This window comes from Chiloscyllium plagiosum, unplaced genomic scaffold (assembly GCF_037043375.1).
Source record: "Chiloscyllium plagiosum isolate Xiang-an unplaced genomic scaffold, Cpla_swu_hap1 HiC_scaffold_30, whole genome shotgun sequence".
Taxonomy (NCBI): Eukaryota; Metazoa; Chordata; class Chondrichthyes; order Orectolobiformes; family Hemiscylliidae; genus Chiloscyllium; species Chiloscyllium plagiosum.
The window spans coordinates 31,426,926-31,447,712 of record NW_028270168.1 but is presented as its reverse complement, the minus strand read 5'-3'; the positions used below and the strand labels follow the sequence as shown (position 1 = coordinate 31,447,712).

The following is a 20,787-nucleotide window of genomic DNA, read 5'->3' as shown; positions in this document are numbered from 1 at the left end:
CATTGACTATAGGAGTTGGGACTTCATGTTGCGGCTGTACTGGACATTAAAGCCACTTTGAGTACTGCATACAATTCTGGTCACCCTTCTTTACGAAGGATATTGTCAAACCTGAGAGGATGCAGAAAAAATTTACAAAAATGTTGCCAGTATAGTGATTGTAATAAGATCAGTCAGGTGGACATCATAGAATATGCATTCTGAGGAAGGGTCACTCGACCTGAAACATCAACTCTGATTTCTTTTCACAGATGCTGCTAAACCAGCTGAGCTTTTCCAGCAACTTGTGTTTTTTTTCCTGATCATTTGAGTATGAGTTCCCTAATTGGGGCTGACCGATTTATAAACAGGAGAGTCAGACGTTCTATCCCCTCAGAGTCTGAGGAGGGCAAACCAGTCAAGTACTATGCACGTGTAAATAAAGAGTGACATGGTGACAGGATAACCAGCCTTTGTGGAGTTATTTCAGGCAGGACTAAAGGATTTAAATTGTAGGGAGAGGCTGAATCGGCTCTTTGTTCCTGGAGCATCAGAGACTGAGGGCTGACCTTATAGATATTTATAAACTCATGAGAGGTATGGGCAGGGTGTTTAACCAAGGTCTTTTTCTCAGGATAGGGAAGACCAAAGCTAGAAGACATAGGCTTAAGATGAGAGGGGAAAGATGTTTAAAAAAATACCTAAAAGACAGGTTTTTTTTCACTGAAGCTTGTATATGGAACAAGCTGCCTACAGAAGTGGTGGAGGTGGGTATAATATTTAAAAGGCATCTGGATGGGTGCATGAATAGAAACGGTTTAAAGGGATGTGGCCCAAATGCTGACAAATGGGACTAGGTCAGATTGGGATGTCTGGTCAGCTCAGACAAATTGGACTGAAGGGTCTATTTCTGTGTTATATGACTCTATGTCTATGACTGTACAACCATCCTTTTTGATATAGATTGTGCAAAAGGGCAAGCCAGGCACACCTAACAATGAGGTGAAACTGTAACACAGGGCAGTGGCTTGTGGTGTTTGGGGCTAAGCGATCACACAACCAACAGATGAGATCTGGCTCTGCGAGTTTTGAGAAAGTTTGTAGCTCAGGTTGAGGTTTTGGATGTAGGTTTGCTCGCTGAGCTGAAAGGTTCATTTCCAGACGTTTCATTACCTTACTAGGTAACATCGTATGTGAGGATACTAGAGAGTCATGTCTTTTTGTGGCTAGTTGGTGTTCATGTATCCTGGTGGCTAGTTTTCTGCCTGTTTGTCCAATGTAGTGTTTGTACAGTCCTTGCATGGTATTTTATAAGAAAGGACAGTTCCTAGAGGTTGACCCATTGCTGAGGCTCTGTGTCACAGGTGCCAGTCTTCAGCTGATTCAGTTAAATCTGTGATATCAAGAAACAACTGAAGCCACTGGACACAACAAAAATTATTGACCCCAAAATATTCCAGCAATCATATTAAAGGCTTACGCTGCCCTTAACTAAGATGTTCCAATATCGTACTGGCATCTGCCTGCCAATGTAGAGGCACGCCCAAAATGTCCTCTTCACAAGAACAAGACAAAATCCAGCTTTTTTTTTTTAAAATTCATTTGTGGGACGTAAGCGTTGCTGACTGGCCACCATTTATTGCCTGTCCTTCGTTGTACTTCATTGTCCTTCAGAAGGTGATGATAAAGTTTTTGAACTGCTGCAGTCCACATGTTCTAAATCTACCCGCAACACCATTAGAGAAGCAATTCCAGGATTTTGACCAATGACCATGAAGAAATAATAGTATATCCAAGTCAGGATGGTGAGTGGCTTAGAGGATTATTTGCACCTGGTGGTGCTCCCATCTCCTGCCCTTGTCCTTCATAGTGATGTAAGGAGTTATTGACAATGCTATTGAGTTCAGGTTTTGGGTTGGTGGGGGGAGGGTTTGGGGGCCAGGGACCCACTTTTGAGTTCCTCTTGGGGACCATAGACACCCAAGAGGAGCCAGATGTCAGGTTGGGGGGGTGACCTTTTGAATAGGTAAGAGTGGCTAGTTGTGACCTTTCAAAGACATTTCATGGAAATTCCCTAAGGATTGCCCTATGGGATGGTTACTGGGGTAGCTGCACAGTGTGATTTGCCCTGGGACATCACATTTCCCTAGATACAGCTCTGTGGCCACATAACTATTGTTGATTGTTGGAAAAACTCACTTGGTTCACTAATGCTCTTTAGGGAAGGAAATCTGCCATCCTTACCTGGCCTCCATGAGATTCTAGAGACTCCGGAATATGTTTGATTTCTAATTGCCCTCTGAAATGTCATAGAGAGCCTAACTGGTTTGACGCTGTGCACATCCTTCCAAGAATAAAGAAAAAAAAACTACAAGATGCACTACAACACCTCACCTAGGGTGCTGCAACAATATCTTCCAAACTGCAACCTCGGCCACCTAAAAGAACGAGCAGTGGATGCACAAGAATACCAGGATCTGCAAATTCTATGCCAGCTGACGCATCTTGAATTAAAACTGTGTTGCCATTCTTTCAATGTCACTAGGATAAAATCCTTCATAACAGCACTTTAAGTATGTAACTACACCACATCAAATTCAGTAGCTCAAGGCAGCTCACCGCCCACTTCTCACAAGACATTTAGTGATGAGAACTAAGAACTGACCTAGACTCTGAATGAAAAAAGAAAGAAATTAGCTTCAGTTTCCACTGATTCTCAGTCCTGATAGCAATCCAGAATTTTTATTCTAAGTGTATGTGCACAAAATAGTGAATGATGGCAGACTTGGATTCAAGCTATCATACCACTTCGAATTGAGAAGCCAACAGTTATTCATTATCTGGACTGACAAAAACAATAACCTAATTGAGCAATTTCTGTATGTGGTGTTAGTCTCGTAATGTGACAAAATTTTCTGGAAAAGGGAAATAAATGCTATTTAAACTCAATATTTTGGTTCATGTGGTTAAAATATAATATATTTAGGATTTTGATTGAAAAGAACTTGGGTGACTATATTGGATGAAAAGCAAAATATAGAGCATTTATCATGGTTCATTTCCTAGTTTAAATCCATTGACAGTCATGCTATTTAATTTCCCAGATAATTATTTGTGGTATTGCAGACAGTGAATCGATCTTCCATGTTAGTGGAGCCTCCCTGTCTTCAAATCCCCTTGACCTGATGTCCCTTCTCTTCCTCTACCTTCTCCTTCTCCTTCCAGAATACCTTCACCCTGCCCCTCACTGCCACCACCACCTGCACATCTCTGCCATTTCTCCCTAGCCCATTCTCTGCTTTTTTGTCCATGGTTCTTTCTCAGCCCTCCCTTCTGCCTCTGCTCTCTCTTTCACCCATCTCTGGCCTTCCACCCCTACACACTCCCATCCCTCTCTGGCCTCCATTGCCCACCCACACTTGCGTCTTTATCACTACTTGTTCCTTTCTCTATCTTTCCTCCGCTCTTCTCTCTTCAGCTTGGTTGTTCTCATTCTCCTCTACAAATCTTGTATCTGTGGAGGAAAACCCTAAATTAGAATTGTTTTTAAAAAATTGTTCTTTTTCAAGGTGGCAGAGCGTATTTCCCAATTGCAAGAAGCACTGTTACACCGTGGAAAATTCCAGGACGCTTTGGAGCCTTTGTTGAGCTGGCTTACAGATACTGAAGAACTGATCGCTAATCAGAAGCCTCCATCAGCTGAATACAAAGTGGTGAAGGCACAAATTCAAGAACAGAAGGTATTTTGCACTGTAGGAGCAAAGCAATACATTTGGATTCTCTTTTGCAATAGACAGGCTAGAATAATGGCAGATTTTATTTGAAAAGCCATATAATAGGATAAAATTTGAGACATGGATCAAAAGTTTAGAATACTGCACTGCATTTTTCATCTCCAGGAATTGGATTATAAAGAGACATTTGTTCCATGTGCAGAGATGAACAAATGGCCATCCACTGAATTAATGCCAAGTCTGAATAGTGCAAATCACTATTCTTTCCTCCAGTTCATTGGTAAAATAAAATTTGTCTCAATGCCAGTTTTCCATCTTTTAAAGAGCCCTGTCTCCAAGAAAAAGTGCTTGGCAAAGGTTTCTTTGCACATATACAAAATAAAGACTTGAAATGCCTCTCATGTTACGAGATTGAGGAAAGTGGCACATAATTCATCCCTTCTCCTCCAAAGCAAAGGGGGATTTGTGAAACAACCTTTAACGAAAGCAATGTTTTTAATAGACTGGAACAATTCACTTGAAATTTTGAACAAAGTTGAAAGTTTTATTCTGTTAACAGCTCAAGCTGTGCAAATGGACCAGCAGAGTTTTAAGGTGAAATTGATAATTAACTGAAGAGTTATAATTTGTTTATTTATATGATTCACCTTCAAAATGAATGCAGTTCCAAGAATTTTTGGTATAAAGGTTCACCTTTCAGATAATGTACACCTTTCTCTTATTGCTGAACTATTGCCTTGGTAATCCTGTTACAGTAACAGCTCAAGTGGTTTCAGTTGAATTAACTCCTGGATCAGCTTATCATTACTTTAGTCTTTTCCTCAGAATAACTTAATTATGTTTCAGTGTACTCACAAGAATGTTCATTTGGATATATTTTGTGAAATAACAGTACCCATTGTTTGCAAGTGTTTATGCTGGTATTAATGTCACTTTAATGTTTCAAAGAATATTTCCTTAATTACTGGGCTAAAATTGATCAGGCTATATAGTAATTCCATTATTTTGGGCCACTGATCATTGCCAATAGAAGGATTCCATTTGTTGGTTTATTTTTCAGGATTTTTGGATGTTTAATCATCTAATTATGGTAATATATTATGTTAGCTTGATAATTGGATCAATGTAGCTAAGACAGGTGAAACGCACAACGTACTCTTAAACTCCTTTAGTCCTGAATACAGAGTTACATATGTTGACAAACAATCAAAACAATATGTAATTCTTTAGGCTATATTTATATTAGGATTTTTTTTTGCAAAGAGCTGAATTCTAAGGTTAAACAATTTTACATATTATCCATATAGTGTATGATCTTAAGCTATCCTGGCATTGTAGAGCTTAATTTTTTATGATATAAGCTGGACCATTCCTAATTGTCTGCCTCTTTGTAGTGTGGTGTAATATAATACAGTTCGCAACATTTTAGTTGCAAAACGAACTAACACATCAAACACTGTAACTTTTACATTTGGGGTTCAGCATCAAAGATATTTTCTCCTGTATACCTTGCTGGAATCTTTTTTCACGATAGAAGTTGATCCTGCATTATACAGTTGATAAAGCTGAGAGTCTGGGAATGCCCTGTGAGGGGGTCAGATCTGTCTGTGATAAGCGTACCTGGGAACTCAGTTAAAATTAAGCTTGGCTGGAAGACTAACCACCGTAAGAGAACCTTCGAGAAACAGATCTCTTTCCAAACTGGTAGTATTGGCACAGCTTTTAATTCTTCCAGGCATCTTCTGAGAGTGCATTTAATTTAATTCTCATATTTATCTTTCCCCTATTTTTCCAGTCTATAGAAGAGAACAGGGCAAGTAAACAGCCATAATAAAACAAAGAACTGCGGATACTGGAAGTCTGAAACAAAAACAAAGTGTAAGAGAAAATCAACAGATCTGGCAGCATCTGTGCAGAGGAAAACAAAGTTAATGTTTTGAATCCAGTGACTCCAGAACTAAAAGTAAATTGGAAATGACATTTATGCTGATGACAGGGAATGGGGTTAGGAGACAAAAGGATGAATACTGTACCCACAGAGGGGGGGAAAGGGGTAAGCTGACAAAGGGATTGCTGGTGGAATTAGATACTGATTAGATGATAACAGGAATTGAAAATAGTTGAAAATGGATTGGCTGTGTTGGATACACCCTATACACAACCAAACCTGGGGGTACAGAAGTGGGTGATGAATATGGAAGGAAATTATTAAACTCTGTGTCCTGAGGGCTGTAAGATACCTAGATGAAAGATGAGATTTTCCTCAGCTTGCATTGAGCTTCAGTGGAGCCCCGTAGCAGGCCTGAGACTGAAACGTTGGCATGGGAACATGGTAGTGTGTTGAACTAGCAGGCAACTGGAAACTTGGGATCATTTTTATGGAGAGAGCAGAGCTGTTCGGCAAAATGGTCACCCAGTCTGTGTTTCAATCCATTAAAAGGGTCAACAGCTATGTTAGTAAGAGACAGACGATGTAACTATTTCACTTAATTTGCATCCCGTCATATCACAAGATGATAACTTTGAGCACTATGGACTCATTTTTCTCTCGACATGCAAGCATTCAATAAAAATCAGGAGAACAAAATAGCTGAATGGTTGGACAATGTTTCCATAGTATCTTGCGAAGAATATGGAAAGCATAAAGGAGTCAGGAATGCGTAACAGCCTCTCCGGGCAGTTACTTTGCAACATCGTTTCACAAAGAAATTAGATTTAAGTCTAAAGGAACTTGGCAACTGTAATTTGTTTTTGCCCAGCTGCTGCAAAGACTACTAGATGATCGCAAATCAACAGTGGAAATTATTGAAGCAGAAGGAGAAAGGATAGCAGAATCAGCAGAAACAGCTGAAAAAGAGAAGATACAAAAACAACTACAGAGCCTGAGGGAGAGATGGGACAGTTTGCTCAGCAAGGCCATTGCAAGGTATGTGGCCTTTCCATATTCATGTGGGAAGAGACAAAATCATGTTTTGTTTTACAAATAAATAAAAATGTTTTTCAAACAATATTGTCAAAAGAAGTGTAACTTTTCTGGAATTAGAAGTTCCCACCATTCTTTGTCAACTATGCCGAGCTTGAAATCAAAACTGAAACAGATTGCATGTTTTAAGCTTTTGTTTTAATGGATTGTGATTTTTCAACTACTTTTGTAACTTTGAGTAAATACTGCATTTTCAAAGCTATAAAGGGAGGAAAAAGCAAACATCAAAATAAGCTTAGCAAAACTATAATATTTTGAAAATAATTTAAATTGCATTTGTACACCTAAAGAAAGGAAAGGTTTGGAAGCAGGAGCAGATTCCAGGTTGCAGTCCTCATTAACAAATGTATGAAAATGGAACAAAAAATATGTAAAAGATAGACCATATATTTGCAACATATGAATTCAACAAAACCTCGTGTCCATTTGTAAGCACATGAGGACTATGTGTGAACTAATGGTGAGATTTTACAGCACCAAAGCAATGTGAAAAACCTTTTTATTGTGACATCCGTAGGGCTTATAAAACTTGATTGTAGTGTTAAAGTTCAGGAAACGTGCACGTGCAGCTGTGTAGAGAGCCACTGTCAACTGAATTTACAACTTAAAGCAAACTTAAGTTAATAGTTTTTACTCCATTTTAAGTTTATAGATCTATTTATGTCACTGCACTGTAGTCAAGTGTGTAGGCATTGGAAAGAATGCCAATTGTTCCTGCAAGAAAGAATGTACTAGCACAGAACTATTTCCTCAATCCTACTCTGCAATTCTATTTAGGGCACAAGGTCTGAGTGCCAGCTTGGAGATAAATCTAAATGCACATCTACTTAAAAGAAAACACACTGCTGTGTAGGCATTTGAAAAGAGATATCTCTGCATTGATATGAAGAAGTTAGATTTGAATAAGTATAATTTTACATCATTTATAAGTTCCTTTCCATACAATTGAATTAATTCTTCTAAATCCATGGTTGTGCAGTGAAGTGTGTTGTATATTTGATCCTGGCAGACAAAGTAAATGTGCATCTAATCACTGTCATTCAGTGGTCAAAATCATTGTTCAAATGCTCCAATGGAGATTTCACTACACTTAGTAACTAAAGTTATTATATTTGAACATTTGAACTGTAGATCATACAAATCCAAATTTTCCATTTATCTAAAGGCTTGTCCTCGGAATGTTAACTATAAAAATTTTTTTGCATTAAAAGAAATTGGAAGTTCAGAAAATACTCTGAATCCATTTGAAAAATATGCATGGATATCTGCCTTAATCATTTGACAATCTGACAGACATCTTGAGTATTGTGGAGTTTGGCAAATATGCAGCAACAAAAATAGGATGAATTAACTCTCATTCTTTGTCCAGATGCTCTTAATAATTTGACAGTGTTCAGAATAAGTGAATTAATTAACATATCAATGCTGTAAGCAACAGGAAAATGGTAAAGTGACAAATTCCATGTGAAGTTGTAAATCTCAGTAGTCAATGTGGCTAAGCATTTGCACAATCTTCTATTTCAGTTTGTCCCAATCAAATATTCGCACTAGCTGTTTATTGCACTGTCTATTATGATTATGTGCTGCAAAGACAGGTGTATATTAATATACTTATGCAAAATGTAGTTTTTATGTTGATGCTTTCATGAGTTTGATTAGGTTGCTAAACTTAAATTGTACTCAAGAATGTGCTACGAGCTTATGTTCTCTCTAAACCAGAGTAAATTAAATATTAGGATTTAGTTTAATTGAATGCAGTCAACCTGGATAATTTAATGCTGTTTGTATAAATATTTGCACTGCTATAATACTTTGTCTTTCTTCATATTTTAACACAGGCAGAGCCAGTTAGAGAATATTTTAATCATTGCAAAGCAGTTCCATGAGACTGTAGAACCTCTGAATGAGTGGCTGACCAGCAAGGAGAAGAAGTTGGCAAACTCTGAACCTGTAGGAACTCAAACTTCTAAAATTCAGCAGCAAATTACACGCCATAAGGTAAGTGGCATTATTCCAAGGTATAATTTCTTCACACTGAGTCAGTTGTAACTGAATGACATGTTGTAAAATTCTTAATTTTTAGTCTCTTTTCTTGCTGTCACATTAATTTATGTATTCTTATGTTACGAAGTGCACCAGAATTAGTGCTAAAGTTGTGGTTTGACTTTTAACTGCAAACTGTCTTCACTATGCAGTCCTTCAATATATTCCAAAACCCATCTCCTAAGGAAGGAGAAGGTACCATGTATCTGCAGTGTAAAATGACACATTGATTTGCAGAAATGTACAAGAGCCCCTCTTTTGGTTGTAGATAAACAAAATGTTGGAATGGAAATCCAACACAACCATCTTTTTGTCCCCATCCCCTCCCTTAACAAAACTTGTCAAATGCTGTGATGGTTATGAAAAAGGAAAACAAGCTTCCTTTTGTTTTGGCTGACAAGAGTTCAGACGTTTTCAAATTTCAGTTTTTAATGGATGTCAAGGAAACACTAGAAAGAGAAGATAGGTTGGTAGCAAGCCAAGTTTTCACAATGCCATTCAGTTGAATGAAGAGCTACTACTTTTGTTAAGGGCAAGCTAAAATCTAATTTGTTGATTTGAACTAAAATGAGAATCAATTGGACTTAGCCCTAGCAAGAACATTTTGTGTATGCATACAGATGCATCTCTCATTCTGATTTGTAACTAACCTTCACATTTACATAAATCACTTTGTCTCAATTCAATTCCTACACACTTCCTTAATAAGTGATGTAAATTTGCCCAGTATTTCAAAAAAAATCTTATTGTGAGAATCTTTTATTTTTATGTCCATTTGAGGTATATTTATACAATTTATTTTTAAAAAAATTTAACCATTTGCGACTTATGAAGATCTTTCAACCCTATCCAACCCTAGCTTTAAATAAGGATTGTGCTGCTGTCAAAAAATCGTGAGTTTCTTCCCATTTTATAAATTGTTAGTTTTTTGCCCCTCCTCTGAAGGCATTGAGTTTTTATTGGGATAAGATTCCATTGGGATATTATTTGGTTTTATTGGGATAAGGTGTATTTGAATGTCTTGCCACAGTGGCTTTTATTCCTGTATTAATATTGTTGAAAGTATTTTACCAAGGGCACTTTTCAATCAAGGCAATTCTGTCATTGTTCAACACCCATACGTGTGAACTTCAAACAGGATTCATGCTCAAAGTTTGTGAGAAGATTTGTAGCTCGGGTGCTGGTTGCTGTGGTTCTGTTCGCCGAGCTGGAAGTCTTTGTTGCAAACGTTTCGTCCCCTGTCTAGGTGACATCTTCAGTGCTTGGGAGCCTCCTGTGAAGTGCTTCTGTGGTGTTTCCTCCGGCATTTATAGTGGCCTGTCCCTGCCGCTTCCGGTTGTCAGTTTCAGCTGTCCGCTGTAGTGGCCGGTGTATTGGGTCCAGGTCGATGTGTTTGTTGATGGAGTTTGTGGATGAGTGCCATGCTTCTAGGAATTCCCTGGCTGTTCTTTGTTTGGCTTGCCCTATAATGGTAGTGTTGTCCCAGTCAAATTCATGTTGCTTGTCGTCTGCGTGTGTGGCTACTAGGGATAGCTGGTCATGTCGTTTCGTGGCTAGTTGGTGTTCATGGATGCGGATCGTTAGCTGTCTTCCTGTTTGTCCTATATAGTGTTTTGTGCAGTCCTTGCATGGGATTTTGTACACTACATTAGTTTTGCTCATGCTGGGTATCGGGTCCTTCGTTCTGGTGAGTATGGTACCATACATCAAGAACATCTCTGAACTATCAGCCAGACTACTGCGACCACTAGGACTTATAACAGCACACAAACCAACAGCCACACTCGGACAACAACTCACCAGAACGAAGGGCCCGATACCCAGCATGAGCAAAACTAATGTAGTGTACAAAATCCCATGCAAGGACTGCACAAAACACTATATAGGACAAACAGGAATTCAGCTAACGATCCGCATCCATGAACACCAACTAGCCACGAAACGACATGACAAGCTATCCCTAGTAGCCACACACGCAGACGACAAGCAACATGAATTCGACTGGGACAACACTACCATTATAGGGCAAGCCAAACAAAGAACAGCCAGGGAATTCCTAGAAGCATGGCACTCATCCACAAACTCCGTCAACAAACACATCGACCTGGACCCAATATACCGGCCACTACAGCGGACAGCTGAAACTGACAACCGGAAGCGGCAGGAACAGGCCACTATAAATGCCGGAGGAAACACCAGAGAAGCGCTTCACAGGAGGCTCCCAAGCACTGAGAATGTTACCTAGACAGGGGACGAAACGTTTGCAACAAAAACTTCCAGCTCAGCGAACAGAACCACAGCAGGATTCATGCTGCTTGATTTCTTTCCACTTGAACCAAGTTTCCTATTACTATCCTGGATGAGACTACTAATTTCAAGCAAAAAAATAGCTGCAACTTCCTGGTTTGTATGACTCAGCCATTCACTGGATAAACCGGCTCTCTGGAGAACATATTTGCAACTGAATTGCATTTTTAGTTAGCCTAACTCTGCTGTGCTAATTAATTGTGGTCAAATAAAAAAGGCAGTTTTGTTCAGCATCTGTGATGAACTTTTGTTTTGCATAATGTGAAAGACTGTTAAAGATCAGTCTTCTATGATTTCTCACTTAATGTTGACTGTTAATGAACAAATATCCTTAGGCGGTTTAATGGAACTTCACAGCTCTGGTCATCTCTGATATATAAGGATAGACGATAATGGTTGATGACATTAGTGAGAGGTGTAAAGATATGAGTGCACTTTTTGTTGCATTCAGATTGTGTTTCTAAATGCACAGTTGTCTAACCTTTTTGGACATAATTCAGTCCATGTTAATGAAATGAAAGTATCCTGATTTGCAAATTTATAAAGAATCTCTGTGCCGTATGTTGGCCAATCTCAATTCTATTCTCGTGACTGTTGAAGTGATTGTGTGTTTATGTATAATATGTTTTTAATTATACCTTATTGATGTAGGAATGCTACAGACAGAAAACAATATTGAAGTGTTGAAATGTTTACTGCATTCCTAGATTAAGAAGAAATAGCTTTGCAGATGTTTGCTTTAAATAAGCACCAAGACTGTTCATTTATTATTCTGGTTGCTTTCAACTTCAAAACATTTTAGACTTTGCTTTGAACTTGCATTGTGTTTTTTTTTGCATGGTCTGTTTGTCACAATTTTTGCACCAGACACAATAAGCTGCACTAAATACTATCTTTGCAATTAGTTCAGTAAATGAGTCTGGATAAAAATGGCTATGTTCGATTTATAACCTAATGCTTCTACCACTTGATCTTGTATGAATGATTTATGATCCAGATTAATATGGTCCTTTCTGGTCTTTGTCACCCCTCCTTTTTGTAACTCCTTATAAAGTTTAGTTGTTTGAAAGATGCAATAGAAGGTGTAAGTTTTTTGTTGAAGTTTATTTTGATACATTAATTTCTTTTCCTTTTTGATTTTTCAATTTTCAATTCATGATCTTGTTTCTTTATGCTATAATTTTATCCTTGGTTCAGGCCTTGGAGGACGACATCACAAACCAAAGCCAGACCATCACGCAGGCTGTCGATGTCGGCCAGTTTCTTATGACCTTAAGTGCTAAAGCAGACCAGGAGATGGTAGAGGACAAATTGGAGTCTATCCAGACTCAGTATAGGGAGATTAGGGACAGGTGCAGCCGAAAGGCAGACATGCTCCAGCAAGCCCTTGCCAACGCCAAGATCTTTGGAGAGGAGGAGGTAGAGGTGTTGAATTGGCTGGCTGACATTCAGGACAAGCTCAGTCTGGTGACCGTCAAAGATTACAAATCTGACATCCTGCATAAACAACACACAGAACAACTGGTATTTCATTTTTTTTCTCATCTATTCTCTTAATTTTTACATATATACTTTATCAATTTTGTGTTTGTTTAATATTCATTCTGATTTTAATTGATTCATTTTATATTGGTTCAAATGTAACTTTTTGGTTGCGTTTAACATTTTGTTTCAAGATTTTCTAGAAGAATCATAAAAGATGCAATGAAAATAACTTGTCCCACGTATGTTACCAATCACACTACTTTATAAATTCTTACATATAACGGCTCAATATTAATATCCTAAATGTTTGCCTTCCGCTATATTGTTGAATTTATCTTATTCTCCAATATTAGATTTCCCATTTGTCTTGACATATTGAGTTGCAACTAAATGTTTTAAAATAACTTGAAGTTTTGAATCCGATTCATGTAGCCAAAATCCCATATATTTAAATTGGAGTCTAAAATACCACAACTAAGTTGGCCCTATACAATTTTATGGTTCTGTTTTATTTGATTTAAATAGGAATATTATATTTAGAAGTTACTTCAACCACAATACTTTCATATTTAATTACCAAAACTCAGAATAAGCATGTTTAATACACGTTTGGCATAAGCATTTAATTCAGCATTGCTGTGAATACTGGCATCAACCTTTTGAGCCAGTTGATCTGTTTGTTTTGTAAGTGCTAGGTGGCTATGTAATTACAGTAAAATGGAATAATAAGATTAAACAAAAACAAGTTAATGTTTTAAGACCAAGATTTGAGAAGTGAATCTTCAATCATTTAGTATTTTGATTTAACTCTGGACAAATAGATTTTCTAAAAACAGATCCATCAAATTTTTGCTGTTATGTTAATTGCACTTATAAGTTTTAGAAGTCAGCTTTTTAATTTTAAATTTCACATGTTTGGCTTTTAAATAATATAATTCATAAAGCAGCAATGCTATAACCAGCATAATCTAATGCTGGCCTAGAAAAATGTTTTGATTGTAACTAGATTTGAGGAATATGTGGAAGCACATGTTACAATGAGTCATTCTAAAGAATTGCTGCTCATTTCACACTAAGTCTCAGCACTGGTCAAGACAGCTGCTCTGTAATGTTTCTTGCATTTGGCTATGATTCAGATTGAGTCCTTTTTGGATCTCTCAGCATTAAAGTCATGAGAAGCAGGAATGATGTTTCCGTAGAAACCTCGCCATCCTTTTATTAAGCAGCTACGATGATCTCTTTATAGGCTTTGAATGATGACATTATATCCCGGAAGAAGAATGTAGATCAAGCCATTAAAAATGGACAGGCCCTACTTAAACAAACTACAGGTAACTTCTCACCAATACTCCAAACTTTCTTTTTATTTTTGACCTTGATATTGATCTGCTAACAACATTTTAAGACGAGCAGGTACTAATTTCCAGCATGAGCAAGATTGTACAATAAATGATGTGTTTTTTCAGGAGTAAGTTGTAAACTTTTAATCAAGGCTTTGAATTCATTGTTCTGACTTGTCATTGTGTTGTTACTTACCGAAGCCCAGCATCAATTGTACACCGTGCATAAAGACACCATCTGCCAGCTTCCTGGCATCAAGAATTGGAGTTGGAACAAAGCCCAATGCTGTCCTTAGTAGTGAATGAGTTAAAATGTGCATTCTAAAAACATGTTGATAAATATTCTGCAACTGAAAGAAAGTTTTTAAATGATTTGTCTTCAAGTTAAAGCAGGTATCTTTAAACAAAACTTCATCTATCACATTGGGCACTGAAATTCAAAGCTGTCATTGCTATCAGATATAAACTTATTTTATAAAATTTTGATGTTTTGGTATTGATTGCATGGTGATTCCTAGCCAAGGATTCCGGCATAAGCCTACTTTACAGTCTTGCTGTTCGATTAGCTGCAAAATGATGTCTTACTGGCAGAAGTGATAGCATGCACGTTATTTTATTTTATTGTATCCAAGACCCCATTAATGCCATATATGAAATTGAAAACATGTGGGAAATGTGGGTGTTATCTTCTGCACTCAAGCTGTGCGGTGTTTGCACATTCTCCCAGTGTCTGCATGGGTTTCCTCTGGGTGCTTTGGTTTCCTTCCACAGTACAAAAATGTGCAGGTTAGGTGAATTGGCCATGCTAAATTGCCCGTAGTGTTAGGTGCATTAGTCAGGGTAAATGTAGGGGAATGGGTCTGGGTTGGTTGCTCTTTGGAGTATCGGTGTGGACTTGTTGGGCCAAAGGGCCTGTTTCCACACTGTAAGTAATCTAATCACTCGCAACTTTAGGGGACACTTATACTCTGCTACTGCGCTGTTCTGAATTGGTTGACATTCTTAACACTACCGTAAACACATAAAACAACTGAAACATCCTTAAACATGGACAATGTTTAAAACAAATTGTTTTCTTCAAAAGAATGTTTTATCTAACCTCCATGGGCTAAATTTTACAGGGAAGTGAGGGTGGATTGGAGGCAAACAGGGAAGAAATGTCAGATGCCAAAAGACTCCTGAAACAATGCAATCCTGCAGTCTTAAGTAGGTGAGAGTGGGACTTCTGCCCTCAATGAGAGAAAGTTATGCCACTGATAGCACCACCAGTCAGATTGGCCAGCATCTCTAGCAGTCTCAGCAGTGCCAGAACTCAGAAGTGGGCAGCCATGGCATCTGTTAAGTCCTGGTTTTTAAGGGGCAGCACGGTGTCTCAGTGGTCAGCACTGCTGCCTCTCGGCGCCAGGGACCTGGGTTCAATTCCAACCTTGAGTAACTGTCTGTGTGGAGTTTGCACATTCTCCCTGTGTCTGCATGGTTTCCCCCCACATCCAAAGATGTGCAGGTCAGGTGAATTGTCCATGCTAAATTATCTATAGTGTAGTTATTAGTCAGGGGTAAATATAGGGTAGGGAAATAAGTCATTGTGGATTTGTTGGGCCAAAGGGTCTGTTTCCACACTGTAAGAATTCTAATTCTAATTCAAAGATGGCGAAAAGACTGGGGAGTCTGAGTAGGTGGATGATGGGATAGGTTTTGATGGCTAGCTTTTTCTCTTGTTGTGATTTATCATTGTCCCAGTGATGGGGGAAGAAAAATCCAGTTTTGCACACAAGCAAAGTTATCAATCATTTACATGTAATTTCTGTATAAAATGATATGAACATGATAAGAAATTGTATTATCCAAGATGATACTTTTTTTTAAATCAGTCACTAGTCATTGCCTCTCATTTCTTTTTTTTAAAAAAAGTGTTTTTGACAAGTACAATCCCAAAATAATAGTTTTTCTCTGACTTTGTAAAGCAAATTGACTCTTTATAATTCATAAAACACACGCAGCTCCAGAGAAAGTGTAAAATGGCCATAGTCTTGTGAGGATGTTATTTGATTTTGAGATACAGTTTCTTCACATTAATTTCTTCCTTATAAATCATGTAATTAGCCTAACTTTAGAAATATGATTTTATTGAGAAGTTCATAGAACATAAAGGAAAATATAATGTATCCTTCACTGATATTGAATCCTTTTAAGACTAAATTTATCACTGCGTGTTGTAGAGACGTAAAAATGGAGAGCAATATTAAATACTTTGTTTTTATTGATATAGTTTATCACTCATGGAAGAATTGATTATTTGACCTATCCTTTGTTGTGGAGTTCTTTTCTAATAAAGTCTTAATATAGACATTTACAGAATCATTGGCTGATATAATTAATCGAGAGTGTAGTCCTAGAAAACTACAGGTCAGGCAGCATCCAAGGAGCAGGAGAATCAATGTTTTGGGCATAAGCTGCTCTTCAGGAATGAGGTTTGTGGGTCAGGGGGCTGGGAGATAAATGGGAGGGGAATTCGGATTGGGGGAAAGGTAGCTGAGAATGCAATAGGTAGATGGAGGTGGGGGAGAAGGTGACAAGGGAGTCGTGGAGGGAATGGCCTCTGAAATGCTGATGGGGTGGAGAGGGAAATATATTCCTAGTAGCGGGGTCTGTTTGTAAGTGGCAGAAATGGCAGAGGATGCTGCAATGTATCCGGAGTTTGGTGGGTGGAAGGTGAGGACCGGGCGTTCTGTCTTTTCTTTTGTATTGGAAGAAGTAGGGTTCAAGGGTAGAGGTGCAGGAGATGCACTGGAGGGCATTGTTGACCACGTGGGAGGGGAAATTGCGGTCTTTGAAGAAGGAGGCCATCTGGGATTTTCTGTGGTGGAATTGGTCATCCTGGGAACAGTTGCAGTGGATGCGGATCCATCTCCATCTCGAGCAACCGACAAACTACAGACATCTATTACAAACCCACCGACTCGCACAGCTACCTGAACGACACCACCTTTTACCCTGCCTCCTGTAAAAACCCTATCCCTTATTGCCAATTCCTCCATCTCCGCCACACCTGTTACCAGGGTGACCAGTTCCACCCACAGAAAAACCCAGATGGCATCCCTCTTCAAAGACTGCAACTTCCCCTCCCACATGGTCGACGATGACCTCCAGTGCATCTCCTCCACTTCCTGCACCTCTGTCCTTGAACCCCACTACTCCTGATGCAACAAGGACAGAATCCCCCGTTCCTCACCTTCCACACCACCAACCTCCACATACATTGCATCATCCTCCGCCACCTACAAACAGACAGACCCCACCAGTAGGGATATATTTCCCTCCCCACTCCTATCAGCATTTCGGAGTGACAATTCCCTCTGTGACACCCTTGTCAGATGCAGCCCCGCGCACCCCAACTCCCACCAGCCCTCACCGCACATTTGGCACCTTCCTCTGCCCCACAGAGAATGCAAGACCTGCGCTTACACCTCCCCCCTCACCTCTGACCAAGGCCCCAAAGGATCCTTTCACATCTGACAAAAATTTACCTGTACCTCTTCAAATGTCATCTACTGTATTTATTGCACCAGATGCACTCTCCTCTACATCAGGGAAACTGGACGCCAACTTGCGAATCGTTTCAGGGAACATCTCTGGGACACCCTCACCAACCAACCCCACAGCCCCGTGGCTGATCACTTTAACTCCTCATCCCACTCCACCAAGGACATTCAGGTCCTGGGCCTCCTCCGTTGCCAAATCCTAACCACCTGATGCCTGGAGGAGGAACGCCGCCTCTTCCACTATGGGACCTTGCAACCACACGGAATTAATGTGGATTTCACCAGTTTCCTCATTCCCCTCCCCCCCCCCCCCCCCCCACCTTATCCCAGTCCCAAGCCTCCAACTGGGCACGCCCTCCTGACCTGTCCATCGTCTTTCCCATCTATCCACTCCACCCTCCTCTCCAACCTATCACCTTCTCCCCCACCTTCATCTACCTGTTGCATTCTCAGCTACCTTTCCCCCAGCCCCACTCCACTATTTACACACTGGGGAAAATCCTTGTTATTTGTAACAATCATATAAACATAAAATATCTTGAAATTGTACTGTTATCAGACTAGGCCATTGTCATACTTTTAGCAATAATTTTTGTGTATCCACCATTATTTCTAAGAAAGTGTAGTTTAAAGAAAAGTCACTCCCTACCTAAATCACCCAAGAAAAGCAAATAACATTAAACTTAAAACCCCTTGAAAGGGCCTAGCAAGTCACTCACTGAAAGGGCTATCAGGAATGGACAACAAATACTGGCCTTGCCAATGACAGCCCACGTCACATTAATGTTTTTAAAAATTATTGTTGTTTATTTTGTAGTAACAGACCACTTTTTAAACATGTAATCAATCCTGAGATGTAGGTTTGAAACATTCTCTAAAATCAATAAGTTAGATAAATTAATATTAGAGCTGTCAAATGGTGTGTGGAAAGTCCAACAAATGGAGCAAAATTCCCATTATTGATTTTTTTTTTTGTAAAAAGTTGAAATTTTAAAATGCTTCAACTGGAGGTTTTCTTCCTTTTTGGGAATAGAAAGCAGAACAAATCTTTGAGTAAAAATTGTTTGAAGTTTTTTTCATGTTGATGACCAGCTGCTAGATGTCCTTTAGAGGACAGTATTAAAATGACGATGTTAACAAAGTTAACATCTTAATCAGTACATTGAATTTTGTATCTTCCTATTTCTTTATTTATTACATAATATTTTCTTTGATATTTGTTTCTTCAGGTGAAGAAGTGATTATAATTCAGGAGAAGTTAGATGGTATCAAGATCCGTTATGCAGAAATTACTACTACCAGTTCCCGGGCGCTGAAAACATTAGAGCAAGTTTTGCAACTTGCCACAAAATTTCAGGCTTTTAATGAGGAACTGTGTGGCTGGCTTGATCTGGTAGAGGCTGAGCTTGCTGCAGGTACTCCACAGTCACCAATTGGAGAACAGATTCCACAGGTTCATGAGAGACAGAAGGTGAGCAGAACAGTCATGAATTAGGAGAATGGGAGTAGTATTTTATGCTCAGATTTTATTGTTCTGACATTTGGTTAAAGACAGCAGATAATGGTGCTTAACTGAATATTCAACTCATTCTTAACAATCAGGAGTTGAAGAAGGAGGTGATGGAATACCGGCTAGTTCTAGACACTGTGAATGAAGTGAGCAATGCATTACTAGAACTAGTGCCATGGAGAGCACGAGAGGGTCTCGATCGCCAGGTGGCAGAAGCCAATGAGCGCTACAAAACTGTGAGCAACACTGTAACACAGAAAGTTGAAGCAATCGATGCTGCCATTCAGAGGTCACAACAGGTAAGTTTTCGTATATGAGCATTTCTATGCCTGTTTCAGACACCACCTGGTATGTGATAGGAATGTTCCCAGACACTCTGAAGCTCAAGCAAGTAAAATTGTCCTACTGAATACTGCAAACACTAGTTGTGGAAACAGGTCTACACAGGATTTGCAAGCTAATGTTTATAACAATGATGGCTGAACGTGAAGGATTATCCAAATTATAGCCTGTCTGCTGAGCTTTGGAGATGCATTTTCTCTTGTATTTCATGCTGTTTATTTTGACTGACATCTTGTAGGTCTTACTGCAACTGCCTAATGAGTAGATAAATCCTACATCACATCATGAGAATTTATTCATGTTAGCAATTTGACGTGTCTGCAAATTAATGAAAATGTTATTATATAATGTGCCTGGGGAAATTGTATGCACTTAGGCCACACAGATTAGATATTGTCTTGAACACTTCTGTTACAGAAGATGTATGGTTAACCAGCTTCAATGGATAGACATGGGATAAACCATACATTGGCTTATGCCACTCTTATGAGAATATTTACCATAAACTTGTGATTAAATTTGATACATTGCACCCTAATCTCCTGAACACACTGGTGGCAGGGAATTGTGAGATGAAAACAGGCTTTTCTCTCTTTTCATCTTTGATATCAGACTGGCTTTAGTGAGGGCACGGGAGTAGGCTGTACTGTTTCCTCTGTCAAAATTAATTACAATGTAAGAAATCCAAGAGAAAGAGGAATATATATTCTGAAGTCTGCACAAGTAATAACCTGCCTAGCCTATATTCTGCAAGCCAACATTTTGAACATGATTGTGCACATCCGTAATTTCAAATGATTTAGAAGCAGAATTAAGCCATTGGCCCATTGAGTCTGCTCCATCATTCGATCATGGCTGTTATGCTCCTCACCCCCAGTTTCCTGCCTTCTCTCCATATCCCTTCAACTCATTTCCAATTAAATATCTGTCTAATGTCTCAAATTTACTCACTGTCCCAGCATTCACCACACTTTAGGATAGCAAATTCCACAGATTTACAACCCTTTTGGGAGAAGTAGTTTCTCCTCAACTTTATTTTAAATTTGCTACCCCTTATCCTGAGACGATGACCTCTCATCCTAGAATGCCCCACAACAGAGAGAATCCTCTCCATGTCTATTTTATCCACACCTTTTTATCATCTTGAATACCTCCATTTGATGTCCCCTCATTCTTCTAAATTCCAAAGAGTAGAGGTCTAAACTGTTCAATCTCTTCATAACACAAACCCCTCATCTCTGGGGTCAATCTAGTGAATCTCTTCTGAAGTGCTTCCAATGCCACTACATCTTTCCCCAAATAAGGGGACCAAAACTGTGCACAATATTCCCAGGTGCGGTCTCGCATATACCTTGTATAGATACAACAATTCTTCCTTATCTTTATATTCTATTCCCTTACCTTTAAAAGCCAGCATTCTATTCACTTTCCTAATGATTTGCTGTACCTGCATGCTAGTTTTCTGTGACTCGTAAATGAATACACCTAGATTCCTCTGCACCAGAGCACCTCGAAGTCTATC

At 39.0% G+C, this 20,787-nt stretch overlaps 1 protein-coding gene across 1 annotated transcript in view; it reads left to right on the top strand.

Moving 5' to 3' along the window:
• LOC122563694 (microtubule-actin cross-linking factor 1) overlaps positions 1-20,787 on the top strand; it is a 536,485-nt gene that overhangs the window by 416,806 nt on the left and 98,892 nt on the right. The window contains 7 exon segments of the mRNA XM_087976866.1: positions 3,549-3,719; positions 6,473-6,639; positions 8,535-8,694; positions 12,244-12,570; positions 13,778-13,862; positions 18,643-18,884; positions 19,016-19,222. Of these exon segments, the coding sequence (XP_087832992.1) occupies positions 3,549-3,719; positions 6,473-6,639; positions 8,535-8,694; positions 12,244-12,570; positions 13,778-13,862; positions 18,643-18,884; positions 19,016-19,222 (1,359 nt within the window).